Source organism: Physella acuta, unplaced genomic scaffold, assembly GCF_028476545.2.
Source record: "Physella acuta isolate Inbredline_101_S28 unplaced genomic scaffold, ASM2847654v3 ptg000323l, whole genome shotgun sequence".
NCBI lineage: Eukaryota > Metazoa > Mollusca > Gastropoda > Physidae > Physella > Physella acuta.
In genome coordinates this window covers 268,232-280,523 of record NW_026731842.1, presented here as the reverse complement: position 1 = coordinate 280,523, position 12,292 = coordinate 268,232, and the positions used below count along the sequence as shown (strand labels likewise).

The 12,292-nt window shown below is 41.8% G+C and overlaps 1 protein-coding gene across 1 annotated transcript; it reads left to right on the top strand.

Moving 5' to 3' along the window:
• The first annotated feature begins 963 nt into the window (after window positions 1-963).
• On the top strand, window positions 964-1,590 carry LOC131940604 (cyclic nucleotide-gated cation channel beta-1-like). The gene has a single exon (XM_059299311.1). It carries the CDS (start codon window positions 964-966, stop codon window positions 1,588-1,590), a length of 627 nt encoding a protein of 208 aa, XP_059155294.1.
• The last annotated feature ends 10,702 nt before the right edge of the window (window positions 1,591-12,292 follow it).

The following is a 12,292-nucleotide window of genomic DNA, read 5'->3' as shown; positions in this document are numbered from 1 at the left end:
CCCCCTTTCCCCCTCCAACTCAGCCTGTCTCAGATTCTCCCCCCCCCCCCCCGTTAGTGTATGTGTGTGTGCGCGTTCCTGTGTGAGAGTCAAAGGACACACCAAATCGCTCACCTTTTACCCATTTTCACTCTTCCTCTACCCTGCTTTAATGACTTTCTATTTATTAGACCCGCCCCTCCTCATAATGTCAATACTCGTCGTCAGTCATTCCGGACTGCACATCTTGTCTAACCCCCCCAAACACACCACGCCCCTTACCTCACTACATACGCAGTCATTTAGGACCGTACATCTTGTCTAACCCCCTCCCCCTCCCACCTTACCGCACCTACCCCATCACAGTCAGTCATTCAGTACCGTATGTCTTGCCTACCCCCCATCACGTCTCTTACATCCCCTACCCCATCCCGATGCGATACCAACCCACACAACACACCTCAGCCCTTGTTGTTGTTGTTTATGTATCGAGCGGTTGACCCGGCAACCCAATCACTTCCTGTATAGGTGGAGAGGACAAACTGCGCGAGGTGTCAACTCATTAGGTGGGGGGGGGGGGGGGGGCGGGGGGGGGGGGGGACACGTTCTCTAGATTGAGTGTGGGCAACACATTGTTTTAATGGTGTGTGGGCGAAGAATTGACTTGTGTGTGTGTAAGGAGGGGGGGGGAGGCTAGCAACGTATACATTTTACCATGGGGTTACCCAGATTTAGCCTTGAACTGTGTGTCGTCATTGAGCAAACTCAGCTAAACCTGGGTACAAGGCATTTTTTTTATTTCACATCAATATAATCCACCTTTTTTTATAATCGTCAAATCACTGAATGTCATTAATACTCTACTGTACCTGCGCTAAGTCTTAAAAGACCAGTTTCATTTTCATTGAAATACCCTGTATGACAGATAGATAGAATCTAATGGAAGAGAGGGACATCAATTGAATAGGCATTAAAATAATGGAAATGGGTGTAAACAGGAAGTGGGTGGGAGGGAGGGAATACAAAGGGGGAGTGGGTGGGAGGGAATACAAAGGGGAAGAGGGTGGGATGGAATACAAAGGGGAAGAGGGTGGGATGGAATACAAAGTGGAAGAGGGTGGGATGGAATACAAAGTGGAAGAGGGTGGGATGGAATACAAAGTGGAAGAGGGTGGGATGGAATACAAAGTGGAAGAGGGTGGGATGGAATACAAAGGGGGAGTGGGTGGGAGGGAATACAAAGGGGAAGTGGGTGGGATGGAATACAAAGTGGAAGAGGGTGGGATGGAATACAAAGTGGAAGAGGGTGGGATGGAATACAAAGTGGAAGAGGGTGGGATGGAATACAAAGTGGAAGAGGGTGGGATGGAATACAAAGTGGAAGAGGGTGGGATGGAATACAAAGTGGAAGAGGGTGGGATGGAATACAAAGGGGGAGTGGGTGGGAGGGAATACAAAGGGGAAGTGGGTGGGAGGGAATACAAAAGGGAAGAGGGTGGGATGGAATACAAAGTGGAAGAGGGTGGGATGGAATACAAAGGGGGAGTGGGTGGGAGGGAATACAAAGGGAAACAGGAATACAAAGAAATTAAAGAAATTGACGGGATATAAGCGATCAAACTTTAAGGTGGTTTACCAATTTCAATAAACAAACATGCAGTTTCAATGCTTTTTAAAAAAAAAAACTTTATTTTTAAAATCCCAGCACTAATAAACCAAGTAAGAATTATAAAGCCGAACCGTGTCGGCAGTTTGTGTGCGTAGATGTTTCAGTGTGTGTAAATGCACGTGTGAGTGAGTGAGAGTGGATATTCAAATTAGTGCACAAATGGGCGTTTAAGCGTGCACGTGCATGTGCGCACGTGCAATGTGTGTGTGTGTGTGTGTATGTGCGTGTGAGAGTCTAACGGAAGGGGAGATAACGGTACCAGCAAGCTGCCTCCAGCTATTGACAAGAAAAACACAATGCGGAAATCGATACGGCGCCCCGGTCCGTGCTGACAGATGGCTGGTGACAGATGGTGACACCTGGTGACAGATGGTGACACCTGGTGACAGATGGTGTCACCTGGACAAGGATGTTGTTTCAGCCTGCAGGTACCCGTCCTGTGTGTGTACCTGGTTAAACTTGCACGTCGTGAGAATTGTCGGGTTAAACATGCAAGTTGTGAGAATAGTCAGGTTTAACATGCACGTTGTGAGAATAGTCAGGTTAAACTTGCACGTTGTGAGAATAGTCAGGTTAAACATGCACATTGTGAGAATAGTCAGGTTAAACAGGCACGTTGACGTCATAATAGTTAGGTTTTATTTGGCTGGATGATGTGAGAATAGCCTGGTTAAACTTGAATGTTTGATGTGGTAATAGCCTAGTGGAATTTGCAAGTCAGATGTGAGAATAGCCTAGTGGAATTTGCAAGTCAGATGTGAGAATAGCCTGGTGGAATTTGCAAGTCAGATGTGAGAATAGCCTGGTGGAATTTGCAAGTCAGATGTGAGAATAGCCTGGTTTAACTTGCAAGTCAGATGTGAGAATAACCTGGTTTAACTTGCACGTCAGATGTGAGAATAGCCTGGTTTAACTTGCACGTCAGATGTGAGAATAACCTGGTTTAACTTGCACGTCAGATGTGAGAATAGCCTGGTTTAACTTGCACGTCAGATGTGAGAATAGCCTGGTTTAACTTGCACGTCAGATGTGAGAATAGCCTGGTTTAACTTACACGTCAGATGTGAGAATAGCCTGGTTTAACTTGCACGTCAGATGTGAGAATAGCCTGGTTTAACTTGCACGTCAGATGTGAGAATAGCCTGGTTTAACTTGCACGTCAGATGTGAGAATAGCCTGGTTTAACTTGCACGTCAGATGTGAGAATAGCCTGGTTTAACTTGCACGTCAGATGTGAGAATAGCCTGGTTAGCAGACCCTGACAATCTGCATGACAACCTCGAATTTTGGTCTAAACTGATCGTTTGTGGAAAAAAATCGTTTCATAATTAAGAAAAGAGGGGTAGTTTGTAATTTGGGTTATACAGTTGTCTGATTACAGCAAAGAACGGTGACGTCATCGGGAGTTTCGTGTTGCTAGTTCATAAAGATTGCACTAAACATAGAACCGGTAAAATGGCGTCCCTTTCTAGGCTTTAATAAGTTGACCTGAGTCGTAGCGCTTATTTCCGTCAACGTTAGACAAAATAATCAACGCGCTTATTTCGTCGACCGTTGACCGAAATAAGCATTTCCTGCCTGTAACACCTGCAGAAAATTGAATCTTCACTTAAAGAAAGTGCAGTAGTACATGCATTGTTCATTCACTGAGGTGTACAGATCTGTGCAGTAGAAGAATATGCTGTACGAAGTGTATGTAGCCTATACCTGTAAGTATGAGGGGGGAGCAAATCAAAAGTCTGAGGGGGGATGCAAATCGAAAGTTTGTCCCCGGGTAAAAATTGGAACACCCCCCCCCCCCCCCCTTGAGACGATCCTGGCTAAAGTAATATTATCTAGATCTGATCTGTAAAGTTGCCTTTTTGTTTTAAAAATCCTGATCGCCCTGCAAATCTTGATAGGATTCCGGGAAACGTTCTAAAAATAGCACAGCACACTGGTTACCACGCAGATATCCGCCTTCGTGACCTACATTGTCCGACAAGGACGTGTAATCAGAACGACAAACTTGAATTTCCGGAAAATCTTGAATCGAGTAAATTGTCGTTAGGCGAAGGTTAACTTCTGCAAGTGAACCAGTCGAATCACAATAGGCCGGTATGGTTAAGCTGGCGTCTACGACCCCCCCCCCCCCCACCCCCCACCAGGACCCTTACACCTTTCGCTATGTCCTAGAATTTTCCTACCACGCCAGAGACCCAACCCATACCTCTAGGAAGGATCTGGCCATTTTGTCGCCAAACCCTAGACCTAAACCCCCCATCACCCCCTGAATGCGTTCCCTCCACGTCCAAGACCGACCACCCCCTCCATAACCCCTTGTCCATTTTACCACCAAGCCCTGACCCCGACCCCTGCCTTGACACTTTTGACCTTGCTACCAACACGCTCTAGACCCGACCCTCCCCTCCTATAGGACCCCTGACCATGTTTCCACCATGCCCTACCCCCCCCCCTTCCCCCGTAAGACTTACCATGTATCTCCATGACCTAGACCCCACTCCATTCCAATGTTCCCTCCACGCCCTACCCCCCCCCCCCCCATAAAGACTACTTACCATGCCCCCTCCGTGTCTTAGACCCCTCTCTCCTTACCATGCCTCTTGCCACGCCCTAGACCCCCCCCCCCCCCCCCCGCCACGCACTATACTGATTGGACTAAACACGTTATCATCTCACAAAGTCGAGACGTCACCGACATTCCTGACAAGATCGATACCAATGAATCGATGCATTGATTTTGTTCCACTCCACGCCTACCTATATCTTTTCGCGCCCTTTAATGTACCAGACACGAAACGTTTTCCAAAAAAAAAAATCTTCACTTCATTATCTACCAGATACAGCACATACAGCAGAAACAGCTGTCTAGCAAGAATGTAAGATTACGCCGTGTATCGATTACTAGCATTTATCGATTACTTTCGTCCTTGCGCCGACAAATTAAATTGTGAACTACTTACACATGTACTGAGCTGATGACGGTGCATAGTGTACCACATGAGACGGTGCATAGTGTACACATGAGACGGTGCATAGTGTACACGTGAGACGGTGCATAGTGTACACGTGAGACGGTGCATAGTGTACACGTGAGACGGTGCATAGTGTACACATGAGACGTTACATAGTGTACGCAAGAGACAGTGCATAGTGTACACTTGAGACGGTGGATAGTGTACACACAAGACGGTACAGATTGTACACATGACTCCTGGTTTGTTTTAACTCACCTTGTACATAGCAGTGTGTTCATATTGCAAAATAGCATGTTGGTGTAGTAATAAAAAAAAACCATGCGAAATTTTCCCCCGTCAGGCTTGATTGATTATAAGGCAGGTGAAGTAGAACCCACCTGTTTCAGTGAACTCGAATATGAATGGGCAAAGTGTTCTGTTTTTTGCCAAATCGTCTATATTTTCTTTAACCACCTAAACGTAAGTCAGGTACCCATAAGAGCTGGGTGGGCTCAGGGACGTCCTACGTACTCTACCCGGGATCCGAACACCCTAGGTCTTGTAGTAGACCGCGTGTTATTTAGGCAGGGTTTCTGTTGCGCTCATAGTTCTACTCAGCTATAATGAGTACCGGTCAACTAAATTCTGCACACAAATCTCCAAGTAAAACAATATCGCATTTAAAAGTTTGTTCTACACCTACTCAAAATGTAATTTTACTTCAAACGAATTTTTAAAATGCCACGATCTAAAATAGCACCGCCATGTATTGAACTACAAGAACAGGTATGGACCGTTGGTAAATAGAGTCCTTTCATATGACGTCACGTCCGTTCGTGATACCTACGCCCGCCGCCACAGTGGTGTACACAAGATGTAAACACAATCAGCTGTTCGCCAGCGCTGGACGTGTTCACCAGCGCTGGACGCGTTCACTGTATGTAAAGAACCGCACCCGCGGAAAAGGAAAAATACGTTAAAAAACTTGAACTCTTAGGAATTGAAGATCCTTATACTGTTATTGACAGTTTCGTATAAATAAATATGTGGACAAAATTTCTAAATAAAAATACTGTTAGTAATACTGTTTGCGTTTAGAGTTAAAGTAGCCGAATCTGATCAAATGCAGTTCTCGATACTTTGTTTCATGTAAGGACAGTAAAATAATGAACTTCATTTTAATTATAAAAGATAACTATTAATAAAACAAATATGCTCGACCTTCACAAATACTAATAGTAAAAGACAAAGTCAAAAGTAATAATAAGAATAATAAGATCTAATAGTAGGCCTAATACCTGGCTCCGCTGGGTAGACATAGAATCTAGAATCTACTTCTTTACTTAAATTTAATTACTTTAGATCTACATTCGATTCAAAATACACCCATAATAAATCAAAAGTAGTCATAATAGGCCTAATAAAGCATTTAATTGTCTCTAAGATCTAAAATCTCGCTCTATTATCTAATTATTTTTTTAGCAAACGAAATTTTCTGAAATTGAAATAGATTATATGACTAGACTTAGATCTAGAATCTGCTACTTAAATTAAATTGTAAAACTTTATACAAGCATGTAGTTGATATTATTGTAGTAGAAGGCTTTAATAAATTACTAAGGCCTACCTACTTTGTTGTCTTTTTACAGCAATATGTATCTGATACTGGACTGAGTTTAATTAAATTCAAATTCATATCTAGTAATTGGTCTACTAAGTTTTTGTAGCCTAGTAGTACAATCTAGATCATACCAGCCAACAACAAATAACCACATTATTATTATTTGGTTAATGATTAGGCTATTTTTTTTAAAATTCACTGTTTATAAAAGAAACAAATCAAGCTAGAAACATTATAAGTGAGATGGTTTAGAATAATAACAATGGACCCAGTCTACAATTGATACAATTGCAGGTCTACATAGGGCCTACAGTCTAGTAGTTTACAGTAGGCACCTAGTGTGTAGCTAGTATACTAGTGTGTAGCTGTCCAGAGTTAAGATTCTTAATGCCTTAATGCTTTCCCCTGATAAGCCGTGTGTGCTATAAATGACATAACATGACACCGAGGTGAGAAGTGTTGAGAGGAAAGCAATGGGACTTTCCCCTTTGTTCTCCCTGCTGGGCCCTGAGGGTCAAAATTATATAAGAAATACTATCTCTGTGGGGCTGGGTATCACGGAGGTGAGACATTTTCAGGGGAGGGCAGGGCAGACTCCTCTTTGGTTTTATTGTGGGCTAGATACAGGTGGGGGCAGCCATTATGAGGGTTGAACGTCAGTATTAATGTGTCTGATTACTTCCCTGCTGGATTATAAGGTCTTAAATTGTATAACATGCTACCCAGATTGGTTATTACCCATGGATTATATTAGCCGTTGTAGTGTGGGTTTTGTAGGAGTTAAGTGGTCTCACGTTTGCTACAGTAGATAACCTCTAATATATTACTGCATTTGATCAGCTTCGTCTACTTAAACTCTAAACGCAAACGGTATTACTAACAGTATTTTTATTTAGAAATTTCGGCCACATATTTATATTATCCACGAAACTGTCAATAACTGTATAAGGATCTTCAATTCCTAAGAGTTCAAGTTTTTTAACATATTTTTCCTTTTCCGCGGGCGCGATTCTTTACATACGGTGAACACGTCCAGCGCTGGCGAACAGCTGATTGTGTTTACGTCTGATGTACACCACTGTGGCGGCGGGCGTAGGTATCACGTGATTTAGGTCACGTGTTTGCAAGGACTCTATTAAGAACTGCACTTCTGGTTGTCAAATTTGCAGAAATACCTGTCGCCCACGCTATATCCCCCCCCCCCCCCCTCAAACCTCGAAAAGGAATACTAACTGGTTTGAAACGTGCCGTGTATTAATTTCACAATTCCTACAGTTCTCAAAATATTTATGTGTAACTTCGGAATGAAAATGTGGAGTTTCTTAAATCTACACAACAGAATATTACACAGTACTGACAATTCAACTGTTAATATGGTTAAACGATAAACATTACACATTTTCATAATCAATAAGAACTACACATTATTTTTTTTACCAACAAGGGTCGTACAACTAAACTGTGAGGACCGCGGTTGAATACAAAAGTCAACACATTACAGTTAAACTTTCGTTCACAAAAACACACGGCCTGAAGTTGTGAATGGACATTTCTGGGGAAAAAATGTCAGTCCCAGGAAACGAGAAACGGCGATAGGTTATCAGACCAGGATAAGAAAGTCGCGTCTAGCGATAGACAGACACTATTGTCAGGGGATCTCACATTTGTTTCCTTATTTTTTTTAATTACGTAATAAAATAAATTAAAATCTCCTTTTGTTTCTGGTTTAGTTAGTATATAAAGTAAAAGTAAGTTACCCTTTCCGATTTGGTGGTTCATATGGCAGGTGAAGTAGAGTTTATCTGTTAGATAAAGTACGCGTTTATATAAAACTATAGTGTGGAGATTTTGCATCACTTAAGAACCTTTGTAGCCTGAGATTTCTGCAATCTCTGACTTTCTTTGTCACGTTATACAACAACACAGTGAGTATGGCCGTGTTAGCTTTTTTAAATTAATTTTTGTTCAATAAAAGCCGTGGGATAGACACTACACTGACCGTTAACTGACCGTTAACTGGCTGTAAACGACTGTAAACTGACCGTTAACTGACCGTAAAACTGGCCGTAAACTGACCGTAAACTGACTGTAAACTGACTGTAAACGACTGTAAATTGACCGTTAGCTGACCATTAACTAACCGTTACCTGACCATGCAGGTGATTGTTCGAGTACAATACATTGTTAATCTGAAGTCTTCGTGAGTAGCTTGAAAAAAGTCGGGCTTGGGGGGGGGGGGGGGGGGAATAATCGTGCTCTGAATAACATAATGATGGAAGCCAATGACGGTAGAAATAAAAGATATGTAGGATTAGGTTGGGGACAAAATGAGTGAGTTGAAAAAAAAAATTAAGATTAGCCTATAGTCAATCGCAATAGAACTGGGATCCGGACTAAAGTCTTTCGGCCGTATGTCTAGTCGGCCTTTTTGGTGTCGGCCTTTTGTCCTGCACACGATAGAACTACCATCAACCCATCAGATTACAATGTACACCCAACACCGTTCCCTCCCCCACCCCACAAGGACCTACAACAGGCCACTCAACCCAGCATACGTCTAGGTCGAACCGTTTAACCGAGTTGAACTGAAGTGAGTTTCTGACAGCCAACGACCAAAATACACGGCCAATAAAATTGTCGATAAATTGAGATGTTGAAAATTCGGGCAATAGATTTGACACTTAGGTATTTTTATAAACACAATATTATCTCTGCTTTTTTTTTAAAAAACATTTTTTTTTATTCCTGACTGTGTTTGAATTATCTCCCTCTAATGTCGCGCTAACAAGGGCTCTGCCAGGGGCGGGTAACTCACCATCAGTGGGCATACATTCACCGAGTTAACCTGACCTAGAGTTTCCGATTTGTGAGGTAAAAATTATCAACGATTGGGCTGATTACGTCCCTTTTATTCATGGGATCACTTTTTTAAAGTTTTAAATAACACGCAATACTTCACAATATTGATGTAGCTCAACTATATGCATGGTTGGCCTATATAATATGAATGGGGTAGTTTATAATTTGGTTATATTGTGTTTTATATGTAGTAGTGGGTAGCGCTGAGCAGCGTTATAATATGCTTTAATTTTCTTAATTCTTAGATCTGTAGAAAAAAAAATCCGTTTATTTGAGTGTTTGGATAACTATTTTAAAAAAGATTATAAAGTGTGCACGTTTCCTGAGCTATTCCTTATCACTGTACGTAGATCTATATTTCTTAATTATCGTTCGAAACACGTGAACTCTACTCCACCTTTTAACAGATACTCTCTACTCGGCGCTATACTATAATATTCGTTAAATATCGTCAGAACCATATGATAACAGAGGACCAAACCCTTCCCCCACCAACGCAAAAGGGAAACGGTTTTCATATTCGCACCTTATGTGCGGTTAAGAGATTACAAACGTTTGTAAAATAACTTTTTCTAAATACACAAGTATAAAATCACTTTCATAACCACCCATATCTCATCCTCCGTTATACAAGGTCTTTATATTCCTCCCGCTCCACCCCCCCCCCCCATTGTAACCTTGTTTATGAAATTACAAAATTAACAATGCATTACTTAAGGTGAAAGAGAAAGACCCAGCTTCTCACTACCCTTATCGCTGCATTTTTTTTCCACGAATTATTTCCTGTCGCATTTCTGCTACATGGCGGCCGCAGAGGCGTAGCAGATCTGCAACATTTTGTGAATGGGTCTCGCGAGAGGGTTCCCATTCGAGGTGTGGCCGTGACCTTGATGAAAAGATTTCCATGAAAGGAATGGTCTCGTTTTTGTTTTTTGTTTGTTCTAGGAAAGCTCAAATCACTTCCGTGTTGTGGCTCTTGATCCTGGTGCAAGCGATATGGGCGTGGAGAGGGAGGGGGGAATGGTCGGAATGGGTAATATAATGTCGAAGACATGGATCTAAGGTTCGATATAGAGACGCGGGGCGCTAGACGGGTGGATAATCCCAAGGGATTAATGAAGGAAGAAGTATCGCCTGAATTTTACTGCACAAGTTTAAGTAAATATTAGATAAGATCTTCCTTTTGATTAGCTGTAACCATAGCGGCTACCGGGGTGTCGTCGATAAGGTTAAAAGGTTTGTTAAGGTAACGTCTAGGGTTAGGATTTGGGTCAGTTTCCTTTTATAATTTTCATAAGGAAGAGTAGCGTGTGCGTAGAATAGGGCTGGTAAGTAGGTCACCAACCACTTCTACGGCTCAATAAAACTTTGCATCAGCCATAGAGCTGGTTGGTGACCTACTTACCAGCCCTATAGGATTGCGGTTAAGACAACAGCTTCAAAGAGAGTACGATTATCATCACTCAGAAAGATTCGCGTATGCGGGTACGGCTAACCGAAGTGATACCTAAATACATTTCCCGCGACACGTGGTAGCTACGCAACAATGGTGTACCAACCGTTTTCTATACCCCCCCCCCCCCCCTTCCATCTCTACCCCCTCAATATACGAGATCACCTGTGTAGCTGTGAAGTCTACCAGTAATGATCGCATTGTTGGAAGGCTAAGTAAGCAAGCGATGCGTTAGAGATTATCAGGTCACCGAGTCGAATCGCCCGTGGCTCGAGAGTAGCGTTTCCGGGGCTAAAAATAGCTGCGAGAGTGTATTTATAGCAGGCCCCCGGAGAGGATGTGCGATGGGTGGTTTCGTGAAAGGGAGGGTGTGTGAGAGGCGGGAAAACCCAGGGGAAAATGTAGGCGGGGCTTGTTAGTCTACGTTTTTGTCAACGTGATGCGAAGGTGTCTCGAAATCTAGTTCTGTCTGTTAATGATGGGATTCAGCCTCAATTAATCAATTAATTAATTAATTAAATGCACTGTTTATTTCTTTTATATACACCTTAGTACTGGCCCGTATCCTAACCGTAATCCTAGTAGTCCCATCTCTGTACCTAAACTTTAAAAAAAAAATATTAAACAACAATGCGGAACTGCTTTATCGGCATTCCTAGCAGAACAAAAAATTATGGTCCCATCCAAACATTTGTACTTTGGGGTTTTCCCGTTTACTTTCACTTCTCGGCTTATCCTCTTCAAACCTTTTTTTGTAAATTCCCAAATAATCGGGGTTTTCCCATTTGTGGCCATTTGATGCTACTAAGAGCACACACAAAAATAAGTAGTGTTGCAAAATCTCTTTGTAGCTTTTATTTCGTACTGTACTACAGTTGTAAAGTGCATACGAACTGTTGTGTTTATTTTCCGTTCGACTGCAACAGTGCATTCTAAATATTTCAATCTTTCAAAATCGATACTGAAAAGAAAGAAAAAAGTATTTACGCGAACGACGGAATGAGAAACCGGAAGTGGGTAAAATACATTTTTATCACAGAGCACGCGTATGAGCATTGAAAGGGAAGAATTATTAGAAATATCATTTTCAAAATTTCATCATGAATGATTTTTTTAGTAAGTTAATATTTTGAAACTGTTAATATTTCGACGCTTTAAGGTGTCTAAACATGACTGCATTTAAAGTGCTATACCAGACAAGTCATTTGTTATTTTTGGTGTCATATTTGAGTACTTAAAGTACGGATTTGGAAGCAGATCTATTTGGAAGAGTAATTATTGTAATTGATACCGATTTGCGTTTTTCGTACTCCAAGCATGCTGCTTAAAAAGTCAAAGTTATTTTTTTTTTATTTTAATTGGGCTAATAAAAACGCACTTAACATTTAAACTATAATTACATGTTCTTCAGGGTTAAGTAACTTAAGTTCATCTGAACTTTCTCTTGCCCCCCCCCCCCTCCCCCCCCCCCCATTCTCACCTTCTTCCATAAGCAAAACGCTACAAAAACTGGTAAACTTTAGTCTATCGTTGTCCAAATATTAACCCTTTACACTTCACGCAAACCACCAACCTAGACCTAATCTTAACATTTAATGGCGATATCGGCTTCTCGATTCCGTGGTAGGGCTAATCAGAAAAAAATAAATGCCCAACTTTTTCTTGAATCCAACATCGTTCTGAAAATTTCCCCTTAAAAGCAAATCTAACAAAATTATTTTATCTACAATAATTTTAAATTTCCAATTTTAGAA